General features: G+C 30.1%; 1 protein-coding gene across 1 annotated transcript in view; it reads right to left on the minus strand.

Moving 5' to 3' along the window:
• The window catches only part of LOC105623125 (inositol 1,4,5-trisphosphate receptor), a 48,256-nt gene extending 33,959 nt beyond the window's left edge, over positions 1-14,297 (minus strand). The window contains exons 1-2 of the mRNA XM_012204522.1: positions 14,200-14,297; positions 7,067-7,085 (exon numbers count right to left, since the gene is read on the minus strand). Of these exons, the coding sequence (XP_012059912.1) occupies positions 7,067-7,085; positions 14,200-14,297 (117 nt within the window). The remainder of the gene's footprint in view (positions 1-7,066; positions 7,086-14,199) is intronic.
• Between the last annotated feature and the right edge of the window lie 7,272 nt (positions 14,298-21,569).

Below are 21,569 nucleotides of genomic sequence, written 5' to 3' on the forward strand. Positions count from 1 at the left end.
AAATAATATATACTGTACGTAACTAACTAAATATATATATATATATATATATATATATATATATGTGCAATATAATATATTAACCATTTTCAAACAGTAAATAAATAATTTCGTAAAAATCGCTCGTACCAAAGAATAAAGTAAACATGTCTATCTTCTTTCGAAAAATAAAAACTATTATTAGTATACGAGTGTACATATCATAATAGATCATAAAATAGAAAATATATTCTTTGAATATTTATTAATTTTGCTCGTTTTCTTTTTTTGCAGTGACTAGTCTAATCATATCACACTAGCATATTACATATCACGTAACACTGATAATGAAGCTCCAGCGTGAAGCGGACATAATATAGCCACACCTCCGATTTTGCAGCTATGCAATATCGACTTAGCGGTCGAGTCATCGTTAAATAAATGTGGTTCAGGTGGAGCGAAATAGCGACATATAGATCGATATTGAGGCAGATTCTGGCTTGTTTTGCGCCTGGCAGCTTTAAAGCATTGCGTAAAAATAGAAGAGAGAGAGAGAGAGAGAGAGAGAGAGAGAGAGAGAAAGGCTTTTATACCGTACGTAATCATGCGCGAAGAATTACCATAAAAACAATGTTTATGTTGCTATAAAAAATGTAGACATCTAAAAATAAATTTTAAAAAATCCACGTGTATTTTTTATACGCTTTCTGTTTTTATCTGTCACAATCGTAAAATTTCATGATCACAATTATTGCGTAAAAACTAAGCACATCAGAATCATCATTGTTGGCAAATTCTGCAATTTTTTATATTGTACATTACATGTATTGCGTATTCGATTTTGTGTAGCGTTCCGCGGAAAAAAAAAGTTTACAATAGAAATGTCGAAGTAGAACGTGACGTCATTTTGCAGTGACAAAGGTGCGATCGTAACTCGACAGACACCAAACGAACTATTGATCCAACTATCTCGCATTAATAGGATGTAAAATGATCCTACATCTTGCATAATATAATCGCGCAAGAACTCAGGTGAATAATTAGAAACGTTGTCGGGTTAAGCATGCATTAAATTACACAGAAATGTAAAGTATATACAACGTCACCGAGAAATAACAGCATGAAAAGTGTAGCAACTATCACATGCTCGGATTGCGACTCAATCTCGAGTACAAATCGAGATATCACCGCTAGCTTATCTGGATTTATATAGAAGCTAATAATTAAGATAACGAGTCTAATATCACGTCGATTAACATTTTATTAATTAAATACGTATTGTAAGTTGTATCAAGATATATTTTCATATAAATCATGGTCCTTATCGCTGCATACATTAATTGTTTAGTGTTAACATCCATAAATCGTCTAATCGCATTTTTCCTCGACCATCTGTCTGAAAACTGCATTTTAAAATTAATACTTTTTTCTGACAACCATTGAAAATATTTGTTTGTTAACCGCTACTAAGTATGTATAAATATAAGCTTCTCTAACTTGCTAACAAGATTGTGATTAGGTTTCTCCCAGCAAAAATAAGCTCCTCGCGAGTTGAAGGCGATGGGAATATTCACAATTCACATCTCACCTAAATCTACAATCCACGCAAGAGAAATACCTTTACATTAAATAATCCTTGACATTTTATTAAAAGAGGCAGATATAACGCGTATAAAATCATATGTTTAAAAAGAATATAATTCTTTTGTAAAGTCAACAAAATAAATAAATAGAAGTTAATAAAATATATAAATTGTCTATTTTTTCAAAAAACGGCAAATAAATTTCAATATCAATTTCATTTTCATGGAAAGCACCAGCATGATGCAAATAGCGTTACATTCTTTCTCTACTTGCCTTTACAAAATTAATAAGCAAATCTAATAAACGGTATAAAGATTTCAAGTACAAAGCTCGCGGTAAAATTTCAAAGAGTATTCACAACTTTAAATTCGTTTACAATAAAAACAATTGCATGGGTCTTCTCGCGAGACTGCTTCAATTAATTGTGACTGATTTTCTCGTTTGCACAGTCGACGATTTATCGATCGTTTTCGCATTGAAGGGAACGTATCAGATAATAGAGCACTTTGGGCGACCTCCTGACAGCAGAGCTGCCGAAACAATAGATGAATTATATGATAAAGTCGGAGCACACCGAAGAATCTCCATCCATTTGGTGTGCAAACACAGAGAGAGAACTTCTGTGCATCGCCGTACCTGTCTATGGCACATGACCGCAAATGTACGTGTGTACTTAGCGTGATTAATGGCAGCACTTACGCTGTCATGATTAATGCCGCTTTACGTTTCTGAAGTTCGCCGCCGCGGCGAATAAAACACGAATTTGCTTCGCCTTATATAATGGGTTAAAGCTATCCAGCACGAGATATCTGAGATGCTTTTTAAACTTTTACGGATAAAATCATTCTTCTCAGAATTCTTAAGAAAAAGGGGAGTTTCGAAAGTAAATTGCGATGGCGATTATGATATTAATGGAAAAATTAATTTTGAAAAAGTATTATTATTTTACCTTATCTCTCTATAAAAATCTTTTGAAATGAACTTTGAATGACAACAATTTAGAAACAATTTAAATTTAGATATTTTAATCGTTACATGACATATCGCTAATTTTCTACAACAATGACATGACTCAGAAATGATTTCGAATTACTTTCAGAAAAAGAATGGAAATATAAAAACAAAAAAACATACTTTAAAAAGACATTCTTTTATAAATTCCTCTACTAGTTGTTACATCAAAATTGCATTTCGAGATCAATATTACAAAATTTTATGATTCAAAACATTCAAATGTTTTTTTCTGAAAAACTTTGCTTTTTAAGTTATGTCAGTCATTGTTGTAGCAAATGAATGATATGTGCAAAAATGCCTATATCACAAATTTTATACACAACATAAAAATGTTGACAGTTCTTTCTTATTTTTTCTTTGCCACCTTCTTCAAGAAATTTGTAATCGCAATATCGCGAATATTAATATACCACGTGGAAATACTCATCGGCCTTGAAATACCGTAGCGCGATTTAACGTCTGCGCGAGTGACAAAGCCATTGCAAAACAAAGCTGCAAGAGACGTCGTAATTGTTTCAACGGAAGAATAATATTTGAACGTGACACGAGAGCGAAAAGTTAAAAAAAAAAAGAAAATGGTTGGTTTCAGTAGCATATAACTCGGAATATTATTTAGATCAGAAGAGGCTATGACGACTATAGGATAACATACACATACACATGTACAAAATCCGATATTGTTATTTCTAGCGACGCCGTGTCACCGTTGCTACTCTACATCGAGTGCAGCTGGGATTACAAGAGGATCGCCGTTGTCACGTAGTTGTTGCTGTGTTTGTTGTTGAAGTATCAGAAATGAAGCGGAAAGCGAGCAACTCGGGCGTGCACAAAATTGCAAATATAAAAATATATAAATTCTTTAGGCGACCGAGATGCATGCGACGTTCCCGTGTTTTTAATTCAAAATATCCCTGTGTTAAAGCCGTCAATGAATATTTAAAAAAATTGAAAACTTTCCATAAATTTCAACACATAATTGCTCGCAGGGACGAGACGAGAAATAGCATCTCTCGAAAATCCAATGTAATTAATATTAAAATCAGTATGTCAAAATAACAGAAAATATATTTGACTGATTATTATTCATGATTCATTTATTATATAATAAATTTCCAATCGCATATTCAAATGAGTCAAATTTTTGCCTATAGTAGTTCGAGTAATTTGAGTTTTTATGCGTAATGCAACCAATTTACGTCTAAATAATTATGTACGTTTGCATACAATCGGAAGATACACTAAATTATAAACCGCAAATTAGCATGAGAATTAATAAATCTATTTAAGCCATTAACAAACATCTCTATCATCGTGATTCCGAAGCAATAAAGAACACGAGTGGCATGACAGACAGTACATTGATTTCTCGTGTCAGAGATCTCAGGTTCGATCCTGGTAGGAATTAAAATATTTACGCTAGTGTCTCCTCTCGGAAAAGGCTAGTAACCTTCCGAAGAATATCCTTGCCTACAGTGAAACACATCTCGAAAAGTCCACCGTTCGGAACTGGCATTAAAACTAATACTTGTGGCAATTTAATAATCAGTGTACACAAGCATAACACAGGTAAACACAGGCTATTGTAAGAAGAAGAAGAGAACAAATATATTTACAATTAAAAACAATATATACCCGCTTCGATCCTTGCTTGTATTTCTTCTGTAACTTCTTAGGCAGTATTGACATTGTAAGCGGTGATTTCAATGCTTCTTCATGTTCGAAACCAAAAACACAAAAACGAGGGACTCTGTTCATATGATATATATTGTATTTGTTGAAAAAATAGTTTTTCCTTCGAAAAAACCGCAAATATCATATGAACAAGATCCCTTCTACGTTTTTGGTTTCAAATATCGAATACCTTATAAAAACGCCAAATAACGTACAAATAGCTCATTATTTAAAAATTATGTATTTATAGCACGCATAATAATGCATAATAATACGTGAGAACCTCTTTTTATCAGTATCCGATACAATAATGTTAAAATACTCGCACAAAGCCGGGGAAGAAGCAAAATGGGACGACAAGACCCAAAATATATACGCGCCACTTACTGCTCGATGAAAGCACCTTACGCTCGGAAAATTAAATCCGCAAATTTACGAGACGAGTTCGCAAGTAATAATTTTCGCACCAACTCCGGTGTTTTTACGACCATCACAACATCGCTCGCGCGAGTATTAATTAACAGCCCTTTCATCCGCGGCAAGTTACCGCATCGGTCATTGTCATTCCGCGAACAACGCGAGTGACAGGTGCACGTGGAATCGGAGATGTTACGTCATGAGAGAAACGGGAATTAGTTGTTCTGTCAACGTCGAAATCGCCTGTGGCGGTCATGTAACGTATAACACAAATCGCGTATCACGTTATCTGCATTCGACCTGTAATCTCGTGAAATTGAGTAAATTCCGCGGACGCCACGAATTAATATTGCGCGTCGCTTCTCTGTATGAACAATGCCACGAGATTGTTATATTTCGGCAACGCGAAACGCGTTGCTCTTAAATTGGCTAATATTTGAGCCAATTTAATACTAACTAATTTATACTAAAAGGCAGTAATTAATTACTTACTTGGAGTACCACACTGAAAAAAAAAATAGTTAATTTTAATAAATATTTAATTCAATACTGCCAACTAAATATTTACTTACGATAAGTAAATATTTGTTCAATAAAAAAAACGATTGTTAAATCAATTAACAATTTCTTGAATCAAATACATATATCTTTATATTTAATAAATATTTAGTTGACAGTATTCAACTAAATATATTTATTAAAATTGATTATATTTTTTTTCAGTGCACAAGTACCGAGCAATAGTATTTTTAATATTTAAAAAATAATTAATTACTATCTTTAATTTAGTATTGGCCAGCATTAAATTTCTGTAAGGGTGGTCTGTGATGTGTAATGATTGTACTGTAAAACAGCGCGATTCTTACAAATATTATTAACAAATTCGTGTTTTATCACGTACTATGATCTTTTCTTGCGTGAACAATATACGAAATTATTGTACTAGCGAGCCGTCGGCTCGTAACAAATGTGCATACGAAACAATATAATGCCGCTAAATGCTGGCATTGTGAATAAACGTAAATGCCGCAAACTCATGTCGAGCGACGGTCGTATTACACGCGTGCAGCATCGCGGCGGAATTATTATACCGGCGGTGTGACGCTGATTTATGGCGCGCTCACACGTCAAAAGGCACAATCATAACGACTTCTGGAACAAACTGGTTTAGGCATTGAAGTGACAATACGAATTAATGATCATTACAAATTCATCCGGCGTGACAGCCACAGTGCGTTGAGCAACTAATATCTCAGAATTATTTTATGGGTTATCATTTACTAATGATATATAAAAAGAGCTTGATTCCACTCATAAATTTAATAAAGAATAGACTGCGCATTTTTATAAAATTGTCACTATCGATTTAGAAAGAATAAGATACACTATTCATTTCAGAATTTCAAATTATACTCAATTTGAGTTATTTGTAATTATTTCTGTTTACCACTACTTTTACCTGTAATATTGTTGGTAATTTGATTAAAAATAATGAAATTACAATAACAACTTAATTTTAAAAATGTATTAAATTTGATCTAAATTTATTATTTATATAATGTAACTTATTACTTACATTATTCATATGTGTTTACATATGTTATTTATAATGTTTACATTTTTATTTAAGTTTGCTAATTAAGTGGAGCATACGCGTTAATATAGATGTTGTTTATTTTGAAACTAAATACAAAAATGGATTGATTACAATGGATACATTTTGATATACAAGTTAAAAATAACGAAATGTTATTTAATTCAAAGGATTGAATTACCTTTTGATATGTAACAATGTAGCATATCGCGCTCTTTCTCTCTGCCTCTCTAAAATATCGAATTAAAGAGAGAGATGCTGATATATTCCATTCTTTTTAACCAGAATCACACATGCTAAGCTCAGGGAATGCGCAGTCTATGTTTATTACGTCTATAATTCTACCGAGTATGAAACAGTTGAAGTGCGGAAACAACGATGTATAAATAAATGTAAAATAAAACTCGCGAGTGTCATCTTCAGAAATTGATCTTGCATAACTTGTGTGTCTTGGATAAATTACTTGATGATTTATTAACAACAATGGCTAAACGCCAGCGATTCATAAAAGTTTACAAGATTTAATCTCATCGATCTTTAGATATAAAATTTTAAGTGCGTATGTTGCGTGTATGTGTCGACGTAACGCTATCAGCTTGCGAATGTCATCTTTAGTTTTGTTCGCGGATGACACATCGATCGCGCACAAATTACTAATCTTTAAATTTATAGCCCACGTGGCCAACTTGGGTAATTTATGAAAAATTCAACCGCTTCTCTACGCAAAGTTCTTTTTCTAACACCACTACAGTTCGTGACACTTCGAATTTATTATTGTACATACGAGACGCAGCAAAGTTAAGAAACACTTTTCTTCTCAATCAAACTTCATGTAGGCAACGATATGAACAGAATACAAAAAAGATTATAGTACAAATTGAAGATTCATTGATTATGAATTATAATATTAAGAATAGAAGAAATAAAGCTTCCAGATGGATCTTCATTTAATCTTTACAGAACAGAAAAGCCATTATAGTGGCGCTGAAATATAGTTTGAAGCAAATAATATAATAAAATAACAAATTGTAACAACTCTTACTCAAGAAAAAGCTGATTGAAAAATAGACTCCCATTATCTAAAGGTCAATAAACAATTCTTTCTTAAAATAATCATAATCAAATAAAATATAAATGACGTGTTTTAATATCGAAAATAAAGATTATTTAACTTTTAAAAATTTTTGAAAAAATAAGAATTAAACAAAAGTCAATAATTGAGAAAGAGACGAGATAAATAGAAGCCTTATCATAGAATGTGATTTCGTGGAAAGAAGTTAGTCATTTCCTATCTTTAAAATTACAACACATAAACAATAAAAGCACAATAAAAAATCTAGTATCGAATTAAGAATATAATAAAGCATTATTTTTTAGAGAATCACTTCAAAAAAGTTTCGAGAATATTATAATAAATTTAAAAATTCTAACGAACATAAACTGCGGCATGTAACATAATACGGAGATTTAATGAGATTCCGATCTGCTCGCCAGAGAATAAGGACAATCTCATCACGGCTATAATCGTGCTTCTGAAAATAGTCCCGTCATCATTGTCGTTAAATCCTCGGAATAAAACGGATGCTCGTCGCGGATAGCCGCGACATTCATTACCAATGATTTCGCGTGCCGATGCATTTATTGAGTGCAATAGAATTAGGCGCTCTTTCATTAACGTGCATCAAGGATCACGATCAGTATCGAAACTCACACGCTCTCATCTCGATCGATTTTGTATTCACATCACATTGAACGGAACGAGGCAGGTAATTAGGAAAGTGAAAGGCGGCATGCAAAGCGTCTCTTGTCGCATGTTTGCGTTACGCGATTCTTGCGTGCGCGATCACGGTAATTCTAAATGTTTAAGGAAACAGCCGCGATCAATGAAAATGCCATTAAAACGTTGAAACTTATATAAACAAGCTTTGATGTCGATGTTATCTGTTAACCAAAAAGCAAAATAAAATAATCGAATTCGAAGAGATTTTTTTATTTTTTTAAACAAGTCGAATAATCAAAATAATGAATATCAAAATAATAAATATTTTCACAACAAATTAAAAAAAATGAATAAAATATTCAATAAAAATTTGTATGTAAAATAAAAAAACCTAAGTCAAACAAAACAAAAATAATTTTTATTTTTACAAATATTTGTATAAAGTGCGATTTTTTTGCAATATTGCCATTTTTTTTTACTGTATAAAATGTTATACAATATTATTTTCAGGTAATATATATCGTGGGGAATTTTAACTCTATAAAACCGATAAAATTCTTTTTGATTGTACAAGAATAAATACGAAATCGACATTTTTTATTTCATCTCGTCCACTTTTGTACAGATGTTGAACAAGAGAAAATTAGAGAAATTCCAAATTCCTTCCCAGACACAAGACCGATAAGATCATCGCGATCTTAAACGTGATATTCATTCATGAAAATGCATGTCTAGCAATTTGGGCGAAAACGACTTATTTCCGCGATGTGATGTTGAAACGCGCTTGAATGCATCTCTGCTGTTCCTTCCGCGGATCGTCAAGAGAATATTTTACTACGAGTGTTTCACAGCATCAAACGACGATAAGGTACGAGCGAGGCTTCTAAAAATCCACGCAAAAGCCGCAAGTTACGAGGATTCGTGAACGATGAACGAGTTCTGTCTGTCACGCATCCGAAAATATACCATGATTTCGAGAGAACATGCGACGGTCTCATACGTGATCCATTATTAAAAAAGCTATCTCTCCTTCTTCCTTTTCCCCTTTTCATCATTCATTTCCTTACGTCATTCTCGAATGCTTAAATTTTTATGTAACGTCGATGCGATGTTACATATTGCTTCTAATCTACAAGCGAGATACATTAAAATCTAAATGGTAGCTCGCTCTTTCCTCAATTGCTATCGATACTGATATCGATAATGATCGCTTGGCTAAAATGGTAATCACACTAGCGATTGCGCGATTGTAATCGATTACTTTTCAATCAATTAGTAGTCGGTGACTGCTTTGCTCTGATTGGTTAAAAAGCAATTACAATCGCGTGCCTAATCGCTAATGTGATTACAGCTTAACACACATCTAACTAGTAAGTTTTATTGTGTGGTTTTTACTTTGTATGTTTTACTATGTGGGATATAATAGAATTTTTTATTATCATAAGCATACAGTGATAAAAAATATAATTAAATAAGAATATATTTTTATGGATATAGTGTGTTAAATTACGTATTTTATATTTTATGTTGTTATCTAATTATTTATGTTTAAAATTTTATATTATAAATATAATTTTTTTACAGATATTAAAAAAATTTCATTGTTATCAAGACCACTGAAAAGTCAAGTCAAACCAATGATCATCACTTAACTTAATTTTGCTGCAAATACAAATGTGTTATAAGTGCCTTCATACGTGATATGTTTCGTATAAAAATAACACATTATATTGCATATAAAGATGAATTTATATATTTAAATTTGTAATAGTGTTATTTTTATACGGAAAAAATCACTCTCTCTCTCTAAATTTTTTAGAATAGAATTTCACTCTAAAGAGTGAAAATTGAATCAATTTAAAAAAAAAGACTCAATTTTCAATCTTTAAGAGTAAAATTTTACTTTTCAGAGTGATTCATTTTAAAATTTTTAGAGAGTACATATAAGAAAACATATTATACACTTGGATTTGCAGTATTGATATATCATCTATTGTTATTTGTCATATATTGATCTATTTATTTTGCGGACAAAAAGAGACATTTGTCGAATTATCAATCAAGAAGATATCTCCGAATAAGCGCTTATTAACATTCGATAACAACAAAAATGAAGGAAAAAGAAAGAAATAAAAGCTATGTCTCAGATGGGTCAAAGGTCTATTCCGCATGGATTGCATGACCGCGTAAACATACGCCCAGAAAAATCGATCACGCATCCTCCGCATTAGACACGTGGCCGACCCGTTTCAGCTGTGCATACAATTACACCATTACGCAAACTTCTAGATCAGTGATGCGCTATTTTTTAAGGGCCATTTCAGGAGATCATTTTTAGAAATAGGTAAAATCTTTCGGATCATAATATTTATTTTGTTTATACAAAATAGAAAATGTAATTTTATATTTTCGGCTATGAACTGGCTATGAACCAGCAGTCCGCAAAAAAATTTATAGGTGGATCACATGCGATGCCAAGATTAAAAAAGTAAAAAAAAATATGTTTTTTACTGTTTAAACTGTAAACAGTTTAAAACATACTTAATTATTTTTAATATTGTTTTTAATGTTTTAAACATGTTTTTTTTTATAATACTGTTTAAAGCATATTTGAAGCATTAAAGACGTATTTAAAAGAAAAAAACATGTTTTATCTGTTTTATTCTTAAAAAAAAAATATTTGTCTTTGTCAACCCTATGACCTGCAGGTTACACATCACTAATCTAGATAAATCTGAAGCTACGAAAATGTAGCCTAATTAAATACCAGCATATTGTGATTTATATGCATCTTTAAACCTTTCCACTTACGTGGGAATCAACAAATACATGAATCAGCGACTAGAAAGAGAAGCGAAGAGAAATATCTTAATGCTCGCTTATATTTTTAATGATAGTCATTCTAGAAAAGATGTTTATTATCGGATATTTGCATGTACTCTAACGAATAAAAGCGTGTTTAACATCGTTTTAAAACGCTAGCTAAACCACCTCGCTGTATTCACGGCCACATGTCGGTCAAACTAAAATACAAATGTTTGTTAAACGGTATATGCAGAATCGCTTTTTTAGCTGCTAAAAAAAGCAATTGTCTGGTACACTTTTAAACAAACCTTGTAAGTAGCGATCAACGAGAGAGAAAAAAGATCGCGCAAATTGCGCTATTCCGCCGGCGGCGATCATTATATTCATATTAGCAGTAATCGATGCAAAAATCAACGTTCCTTACAGCCGTCGCGTCTCTCCCGTGCGCGTTCTCCGACCACCGTTTATTTTATCTGGTTCGTAATCAGGACAAGATTGAGAATATCGGATCGAAGATATTTTAACGCCGCGTCGCGTCACGTACCCTTTTGAGGGAAATCTGCGCAGTTGACTACGCGGGCTCGTCGACGACGTCGAGGATTACACAAAGAGCGATCCCGTCTATTACACCTATTACCCGGCGTCTGTGTGACGTCGGCTCGTCAGGTTCATCAGTGCGCGGGTAATACACATCCACGACGATGCTGCTAAAGTCGAGTGAAATAATTGCTCATCGATCGTGAGGCCTTATACGCAGGTGCGAATTTAATAATACGCCTTGCTTGCGAACCCATATTGACGTGGGACCTTCGCGCGGTTCTCGCTTTAACACAGTTTTCTCAAGTGTAAATGCGGAAGAAACTCAACTTTAGACACCGACCTCTCAGCGAGTAAGACGAAACTTTTGCACGCGATACGTACGGTTAACGTTGTAAATTTCCATAAAATCACTGGCGAACAGGTTGGACGCCCGTCAAACTGTAATTGACTCGCACGACATGGGAAAAAAAACTTGAAAGGATCAGGTGCGATTTCTCATCGAAAATATTATAGAATGTCTATATGACGTGCTTGACGTGATAAATACACTTTTCTTCCTCTTATAAATTTTCATAAAATCATTCCATGCTCTCTAAATTTCTTGGAGTGAAATCTCACTCTAATAATTAAAATACTGCCACTATGAATAAGAATGACAAATTTTTACTCTTTTTTTACTCTTTTGAGATTCACTCCAAAAGAAAATAATCTTACTCCTTGTTTTAGAGTGAATCTCCAGAAGTGTGAAATCTCATTTTAAAAAAGAAGAGTAAAAATCTGATACTCTTATTAAAGAAAATTGCAAATTTTTCACTCTTTTTCAATAATGGTAGTATTTTAATTTTTCTTTCTCTTTTAGAATGAGATTTCACTCTAAGAAATTTAGAGAATGTATACATGCAACAAAAGAACTTTTTTAGTGTTATATATACAAAATTGTTTAAGCTACAAACAAACAAATACAATTCGGATCAATAGTTTTTTCTTATTTATAGCGAAAGAAAATTTTATAGCGAATCAATATTTATTTCAATTTTTCAATTTTCAACTTTAAAATTGCTTTAAAATTAACTCATCAGATACTATGATTAAGCAGTTTAATTAAATTAATTAAAAATTACAATCGCCAATATGCCAATGTATATCAGTATAAAATTCTTTAATCCAATTCTTCCATAATGCTCCGACATATCAAAATAATTTTCTTAAAATAATTATAATTTTTCTTGACTATACTATTTTTAACTATATGTTTTTTAATCACTAATATAAGAAAATAAATCTGGGACAGAGATATTTACACATCTGAAAGTAAAGTTTTCTTCCATTAATATATAACTAGAACATGTAACACATACATATAAGTGCGCAGTCTTCCTGAAGCAGTGCGTGACGAATAAACAGGTGTAAGCGAATACACTCTCTTCTATATATACTTGTTTGCGTGAGAAAAAAGCATTTTGATATGAATCTACTAGTTAACTTTGCTAGAATTTGTATGTAGAATTGCATAAAGTCTAACATTATCGTACGATATTGTCGTTTTCAATCAATTCAAGCAATAATTATCAAGTGTCTATAATATAAAACAATGATCATTTTAAAAATGATAACATTAGCAATTAACTCATTATTTCATTAAAAGAGAAACTTTATTCTCCTATTTTTTCTTCCATCCGTTATGTTTTATGTCGTGTTATGTTTCTTGTTTTATGTTATGTTATATTTTTTCCATTATATTATGTTAGTCTTAAAAAATCTTATATATTACTTCTTCATATATTCTTTACAAAAATTATTAATGATATTATATTATAAAAATTGATTATAAAAATTATTATTCTGTATGAAAGAATGTTACGTTATTAGAAAATGTTAACTTTCACAATATAAAATGTCGATATTCAATGATAATAATTACATTCTCGATATTTTCTTAATATTATTAGTAAATTTCAATGTTGATACATTCTGAACATCACAGCATTACGACTTAAGAAACTTTGACCATAACTTTCAACATAGAGATAGTATGCTTGAAATCATTACAAGTGATACAGAGAATCACGGAAATGATAAGTCGGTTCGAACAGAAGATACAACAGTCCAAATAGATAAATATCTAAGGTCATCAGCTCATTGTGCTTGGAATGTGAATGAGATCTAAATTCTACAATTCTCGCTTTTGAAGCCGCCTGATGCTGATGAACTATTGAAATATAAGACACTGTCTACTTGAATTTACGTACTCAAAAAACATAATATAATTCCTAATTGTTATTTCATAATGTGATTGTACAGAGAACCTTAAGTTCAATTTATTTAATACATTTCTGTATAACAATAATGCGTAATGAATGTTTACGTATAAAAATAAATTAAATTTCGAATAGAAAAAATTCTGCAAAAATCTACCAAAAATTGTTTTAATTTTTACAATATTCTGCTGTTTAAGGTATAATATGATGAATTGTGCCAACGACTCCATTTCATCTATCATATGTCACATGAAACGATAAATATTTTTAATTAAAATTCTTTTTTAACTTAAAAAAAAAAGAAAAGAGTTCTTCTGGAACGTTATCATCGATTGCATACGATTCGCTGCAGCTGGTCATAGTCTTTCTTTGAACGGTTTTCCTGTATATGTAAACGTATGTTTGGGTTCTCTTCTCAAAGGAGTAAACATCAAACAAAAGTTCTTGCCGTCGTTTTCTCGTGCAAAGAAGTATAAAAATACTCGTAGGAAATCATGACTAAAAAAAAGTTGCCACCGCGTTACCAGCGCGATTAAATAATAGTTCACGAATGTTCTTTCTAAAATATCTAATTCTCTTAGTAGAAATTCTATTTTTTTTTATCATCTCTCACTTACCCCAACGTGGAAAGAAACCCGGACACATTTCCCTCGGCGTAGAGGCTAACAATGTCGCCGAGATGAAGGAAACTCGCGGATCCTAGAAGCTCACCCATCTCGATTGATTCTTAGAGTCTCTCTCAGTGTCTCGAAATCGGAGAAACTCCCGTGCTGGCTGCTTTAGCCGAGTGAATCATTCATGGCTACACCTGAGGGGAGAAATAAACAATTAAGAAAAATTGAAGAAAGTATAAACCTACACACATGCTGTAAATATGATCAGAATAGTTTTCGATCGGATTTCTCGTTATACGATATACATATAAGATTACATTAAGAGAAGTGAAAAATATTTTTTTCTTTTTATTTTGCAAAATATCTAATAATCGATGAAAGAGCAACGGAAAATGTTAAATATTAAATTAATAGTATCTTTTCTAAAATTGTACAGAATTGTCTATAAATTCCATGTTGAAAAATCGTATTAAAAATATTAATTAATATAAATTTATGTTATATTATATATGAATATATAACAGAAAAATATATATTAGAAAATATTGTATGTTTTTTTATTATATTGTATTCGAGGATGTCCTGAAATTCACGCATCTAAATACCATAACAAAAACGTTGAACAATCAAATAAAAATATTAGATATAAATTTTTATTTTTAGTAATAGTTTAATAATAAGAGTTTATGGTCAATTATAGACTACATTTAGACAGTCACTTAGACAGTCGCCATAAATCGCGCGTACAATAATTTAGTGATGAGCACTAATGAACGTACTTCAGGGGATTGTAAAACATAGTCTGTAATTATCATATTTACACCTAAACTCATCCTTATTATCTCAAAAACTACTGCTTAAAATAAACATTTACGAATAACTTTTACTTAATTTTTCGAGAACTTTTTACTATGGTATTTTAATTGAATTATAGGATATTTTGTAACATTAAATGAAAAATTAAAAGTATAAGGAAACAGCTCAAGTAATTAAAAATCAAATACATAAACAAGAAATACGATTTAAAAAATCATATTATTTTTTAAGTATACAGGATATCCTGAAATTTTGGGGATACTCATACAATAAATAATGACGATACTTATATAAAATTTTATTTTATTTAATATTTGGTAAACAGATTAATCTATCTTATAATAATTCTCCATCATTATTGATAATCTTCTTCCATTTCTCTGGCAGACTATCAATTCCATTTTTGTAAAATAAAAGCAGTTTTGTGATAAAATATTCAATGAGTTTTCCAGATTTTGATCAATCAGGAAGATCAAAATCATCGTTTCTAAATTTTTTTAAACCAATGTTCTGGTATCTGAGGCACTACGATAAATATAATTGCACTTGTAGTGTTATGCTTGTCATCTATTCTACAATGTGCTCTTTGTTTCCTGTTTTTTTACCTTTTGCTTTTAACTCCTTTGCAACCAACAATTGTATTCTTGCTATGTATTTCTTGTTTCTTTCGAAGTTCATTAATCTTATCTCAGGCGATAAAACAAAAAACCGAATAAGAAGCAAAAAGACAAGTTGTAAAAAAATAGCAAAAAACAAGAAACTGGAAACAAAAAGCACTTTATAGAACAGATTTTAATCTTTAGAAATTCGTAAAGCTTCAAATGTCTAATATGCACCTTACTTACACTTTGACTTTCTATTCTTAACAGTATATTCTATTTTTTTGGAAATTTCTCAATAAATATCAATAATTAATATATAGGCTATGTAACAATAAATCACATCCATAAACAAGGTGACAATATTTATTCAATTTGAAAAAGATATTACTTATACTCTTATAATAATATTGGTTAAAAAATGTCTGTTCTTATCATCCGATATTTCTTATAATCTTATAATTCTTATATTCTTTTCGTAAGCAAAAAAGTGATTTAGCAAATTCTCCAATTGCATGCCCGAAGGGCATATATTTTTGTATGAACATACATTCTGCCATTGTTTGCACCAGAAACGCATATATAGTTCGAAGAACAATATACAAGAATGAGACTTCTTCTTCGTTATGCGAGTAACGCGAATTCCAAAAATACAATAATAAACATAGTAAGTACGCTCTATAAATAGGACGTCTAAATGTTTTTTCTAACGTTCGCTTAACGTTATATTTATAAATCGAATCTCTTATCTAGCAAATTGAACACTTTCACGTTGTACCATTAATCATTATTGCGTCGATATAAAATTTATGAATAGGTTTCTTTAAAAGAAAAATGTCGCATAGAATATTTTTCTTTCAACAAATATCTATCTCGTGAATTTCATGTCAATGCATTTAATGATTAATGATGTGAACAACGCGAAAAATTTCTGATTGAAATGAATGAACCAGAAAATTCTAATCATGTAAATAAAAATTTTGATTATCTCAATTAAAGAATTATAACAGATTCAATCAAGAAAATTCTGATTTGTTAAATATAATACAGCAGATCATTACTAAAAAAAAATTATTCTGAACGCAAAAATATAGCGTGCACACTGCAGCGCAACCGACGAACAAGACTTAATTGCTCAATGGTGCTATCGTAAATTGCTAGATGAAGTTATCTATCTAATAGATCCGAGACGATGCTGTAACCGGGTCGTGAGATCTTTTTCCTCTCTCGTGAATGTGAACAGAAATTCCACGCATAACAATCTCAATTGTATAAAACATTGTTCGAAGTTTGTGCGCGTGGCAATTAGAAGCTATTTGTTTCCGACTATAAATGTCTCTATGATCATGATAATTTCCTTCGCATACATACATTCCTGTTTACATTTAAAGATACCAAATATGTTAAATATATCTATGTAGTATAAATACGAGTTTTATATTAATACATAATAAATCAGAATCATGTCATACCATATTAAATATAAAGATTCTAATAACAGCTTTCATGTGGCTGCAAGTTAAATTATCTGAAAGTTCAAATCCTCTCATTTCATCCACAACAAAAGATAAGATTACGTTGCATAGTGAGAAAATTAATACAAAATCATATTGGTCGCGCAATCATCTAGAAATAATCTATCGAGAAATCGCGATATGACTTTCCGATAAATTGATTTGCTTTAATCGAGTATCCTCGAACAGAGGCAGACTTTGTCCGAGCTCTACTCTTTAAATTAAACTGACCCTTAGCCTTTGCGTTCACATAAACAACCATAACCGTGGGCACAATCGTTGGTCAGGTCAGGTTCACTTTTACAGAAGAAATCGATAAAACTGTCCTGATACTAACCATTTGACACGACCATTTGACACGAAAGTACAATCTAGATTTCACGAGAAGCAAACAAAGAACATAACAAATTTTAAAAGCTCAATAATAATTGATAGTTATTATAATTAATAATCTAATTAAATATTCAAATTAGATATCGCTCTTATCTTCACGTTAATTATAGGTATAAAGAATAATTTTATTTAATGTTCCCAGAAAGTGAAAGATATTGAATATTCTTTCACATGGTATATATTCGACTAATAAATCTATTTCTATCAATATAGAATTTCGATTCAATTTCGGTTTAACTTACATTAGTTTAATTTTTATCTTTTTCTAATTGTAAGGATTTAAAAAAAAAGTAAATTAAATCGACTAATTTAAAATTCATAACAAGATTATAAATGATTTCACAATTCAATTAAAAAAATTAGGATTAGCAGAGCCTGGATTTATTAATTATGCTATATATAACATTATTAATCAAAATAATTAATTTCCACGATCATTTTAATATGATCATCTTCAATGGTATACATAAAAATTACAATAAACAATCGCAATTTTCTTTAATCTTATTACATTGTTGTTCATCTTCATTAAAAATCCTTGTACATATGTTTGATATTTTTATCGTATTGTATTTTACTCTGAAATGTTTCGAATCAAAAATTTTCGTTTCCATAGCGCTGTTGAGAAGATGTATTATTTGTTTTACATCCTGCCAATACATTGAATCCCTAATTCGCAACTGTATTTTATGTTAGCACTCTTTAACATTACAACAACTAATGAATAAATTTAGCTGTTGTAATGTTAAAAAGTGCTAGCATAAATTATTCATAATTACGAATCAGAGATTCAGTATTGACGGGATGTGCAACAAATAATACATCTTCTCAATAGTATTGTGATCAGAAAACTAAATTCTTGATTCGAAACATTTCAGAGTAAAGTATGATTAAAATATCAAACTTGTATGTACAAGGATTTCTAATGAAGATGACCGTTGAACAAATCAACAATGTAATAGGATTAGCTAAAGAAAATTGCAACTATTTATGATCTATTGTAATTCTTATGTATTCAGTGAAGATGATTATATTAAAATGATCAAAATGTTTAAAAATTATTTTGATTAATAGTATTGTATATTAGCATAATAGATCCAGCGTGGCTCTACTAGTAGTGTCTGCGAAGCACGGTGTTAGCATGGCATTTTATTAATTTTTAAAAAATAATGATTGTTCCGGTAACTTTCCATTATTCTACTGTTCTTTCAAATAACAAAATGTTCTGCATTTTTAATATCAAAAAATCAAAAATAAAATAATAATTTCAGCATGGCATAACCTCTTCTAAAGTACCATCAAATATTACATCTGTCAAAAGAAATAAATAGAATTACGTACTAAATAGAACGCGTTTATAGCTATGTGATGTTAAAATGAACTTTAACTGTCAACTTTAACTATTCCCGTTTCTTTTAAGCTAGATTGATTATTAGTCCCAATTAAATTAAATCGAGATTAAAATTAACTGTAGTGAAAAAGTACATAAACTTCTTTTCTATCTGCAAAAAAAGTTGATAGAAATCATCACATTTAAAATATAGCATACAGTATGTTTATTTCTTCTAAAATCATCTCTTCTACAAAACCAAATTACCTTTATGTAAGTGTCAACATGCATTACCTCATTTATAAATGTACGACGTGCTATTCTTGAATCTCATTCATAGAAAAACGACAGAAAGAATAAAGCGTGTCTCTTTTTCTTTTTACGAGCGTCAATGATAAAATAAATAAATTTAGTAATCCGAAGGGAAGTAATTAGCATCATATTATATACTAAGAAAGTTCTTTCTTGTTTGAGATACGTAATTATTTATAATTCTTAAATCTCAATCCGTGAGTAAACTCCTACTATCTTTTTATTATATAAGAAATTAATCTATATAAATAAATTCGAATATATTAACGTATAAAATGTGTTCTGGAAATTATCATAAGCTGCAGTAAAATCAGTAAAATTAGTTTTGCGCAAAAATATATGAAGGTCTTAGAAATATGTTTTAATAATTAATAAATAATTAATACTGTTTTTTAAATATTTTATAAACATCACAATTAAAATTAATATTTTTTTTACTGTAAAAATGTGAAATTATTTCACTCAAATTATAATAATATTATCACTAATTATCACTAAAATACACATTAAACGCTATAATATTAAAAATTATTAATTATCATAATGATATTAAATAAATAATATTATTTGCACTATATTATTTTTAAAAACAATTTGTGTACTTATTTTTTATGTCAGACATTTACTAAAAACGATGCAAACTTCATTTAACTTGTAAATAGTTAAATAGAGTTACGAATATAAATCTAACTCAAAATACTAAATCGTGGAAAATTAACAGCGGAAGTCGACATTATAAATTGTAAATGACTGAATGTAATAAGAATGTATTACCACACTTATAATTTTTTAATACATTACTAGATAAAGTTCATTTTAACATCACATCGCTATAAACGCGTGCTATTTAGTACATAATTCTATTTATTTCTTTTTATATTAGGTATGATAAAAAAAGTTATCATCAAACATTTCAATGCAGGCATATTAAAATGTTGTTTAAATGATAGCTGCCACAAGATGATATTATGTATCATGTGATACACTGAAAATCTCTTCAACTCCAATATTATGCCACATGCCACTGCTTGTTTTAATTCAAAAAAGAATTAATTCAAAAAAGATAGAAAAAATATTTTTTTTCCATTTATTCGTAGAATAATTATATAATAATAAGAATATATTTATAAAATTTTAATATATTCTTTTAGACCCCATAACATTATCACTTCTTGTTTAATTCTTGTTTAAATGATACATGTTCCAGTATTAGATTACTATGTAATAATATTATGTTATTCGTTAGAATTACTAATTTATTAAATTTTTTTTCGGTTTCGTATTTTTTTAAAATTTATATTGAAATAAGTTCGATGCTTGATCAATTTTGCTACTAAAATTCTGCAGACAGAATATATTCCAGTATTAGATTATCCTCTATGGGATAATATTATTCTACTATTAATTACATTCTACTATTAATTAATAATTTTAAATCATTTATTAACTTTTCCATTTCGTTTCTTTTTTTAATTCACTCATTAAATTTTGCCATTGAAATTCTGTAAGTGTAAATTTTAATTTTTCATATTTATATGATATATTGTAAAAATATCAGCGGCTGTATGAGTTGCAACAACACAACAAAAATGTTTACTCCGTCTTGGCATCAAACGATGCAGTAGTTGGACAATAAACCGCCAATTGACTATCAATATCGCCTAATGAAACCGTATTAATGCATAGTGGTGTGCATGAGGACATGCAATTTTATCTACTCAACAGCTATTCGCCGAATAAAACATTGTTATTAAACGACGACACAGCACAAAAATAAGTGTAGTTTTTCTTAACACAAAAGTTTTCGTATTGCTATAAAAATTGTGTCTGTAATCGATTTCACTAATTATCGCACTGAAGAGAATTCAAATCCAGAATCGAAACGTCTGCGGATTCATATTTACTTTTTAACTTCGTTCAGCAAATGTTAAATTGGAACAAAAAAGTAATTCATTATAAATTTTTAAAGAAAGTTATGAGCAAAATTAAAATGCTCTTTTATTTAATCTACAATAATTCAGTAAACTCAGTAACAAAAAATCTTAAAAACATTTTTAAAAATCGATTTTTGTAAGGCAAACTTTAAGCTTTCATGAAAGTAAAAAATTTTCGCAAGTTTTTTTCGACACGTAACAAGCTCACAAAGTGAAAAGAAACTTTCCTATTTTGTCCAGCTTGTAGTTTTCTATATATATAAAAAATTACCAAACTCACAGAAACTAAAAAGACATAGTAACCTTTTAAAAGTAGAGATTTTAAGCTCTAAAACTCTTGCTTTTAATTTAAATTTCATTCCTTTTTAATGAAGTTCTGCTTAAATTGTAAAGTTCTTAAACTTTTGTTCCAACGAAAACACTCAAAAACGGCAGAACTACGAAAAATGCTGGAACTATCATTGTTTTTTGACAA

The sequence above is a fragment of the Atta cephalotes genome, assembly GCF_000143395.1.
Source record: "Atta cephalotes unplaced genomic scaffold scaffold00053, whole genome shotgun sequence".
Classification (NCBI taxonomy): Eukaryota; Metazoa; Arthropoda; class Insecta; order Hymenoptera; family Formicidae; genus Atta; species Atta cephalotes.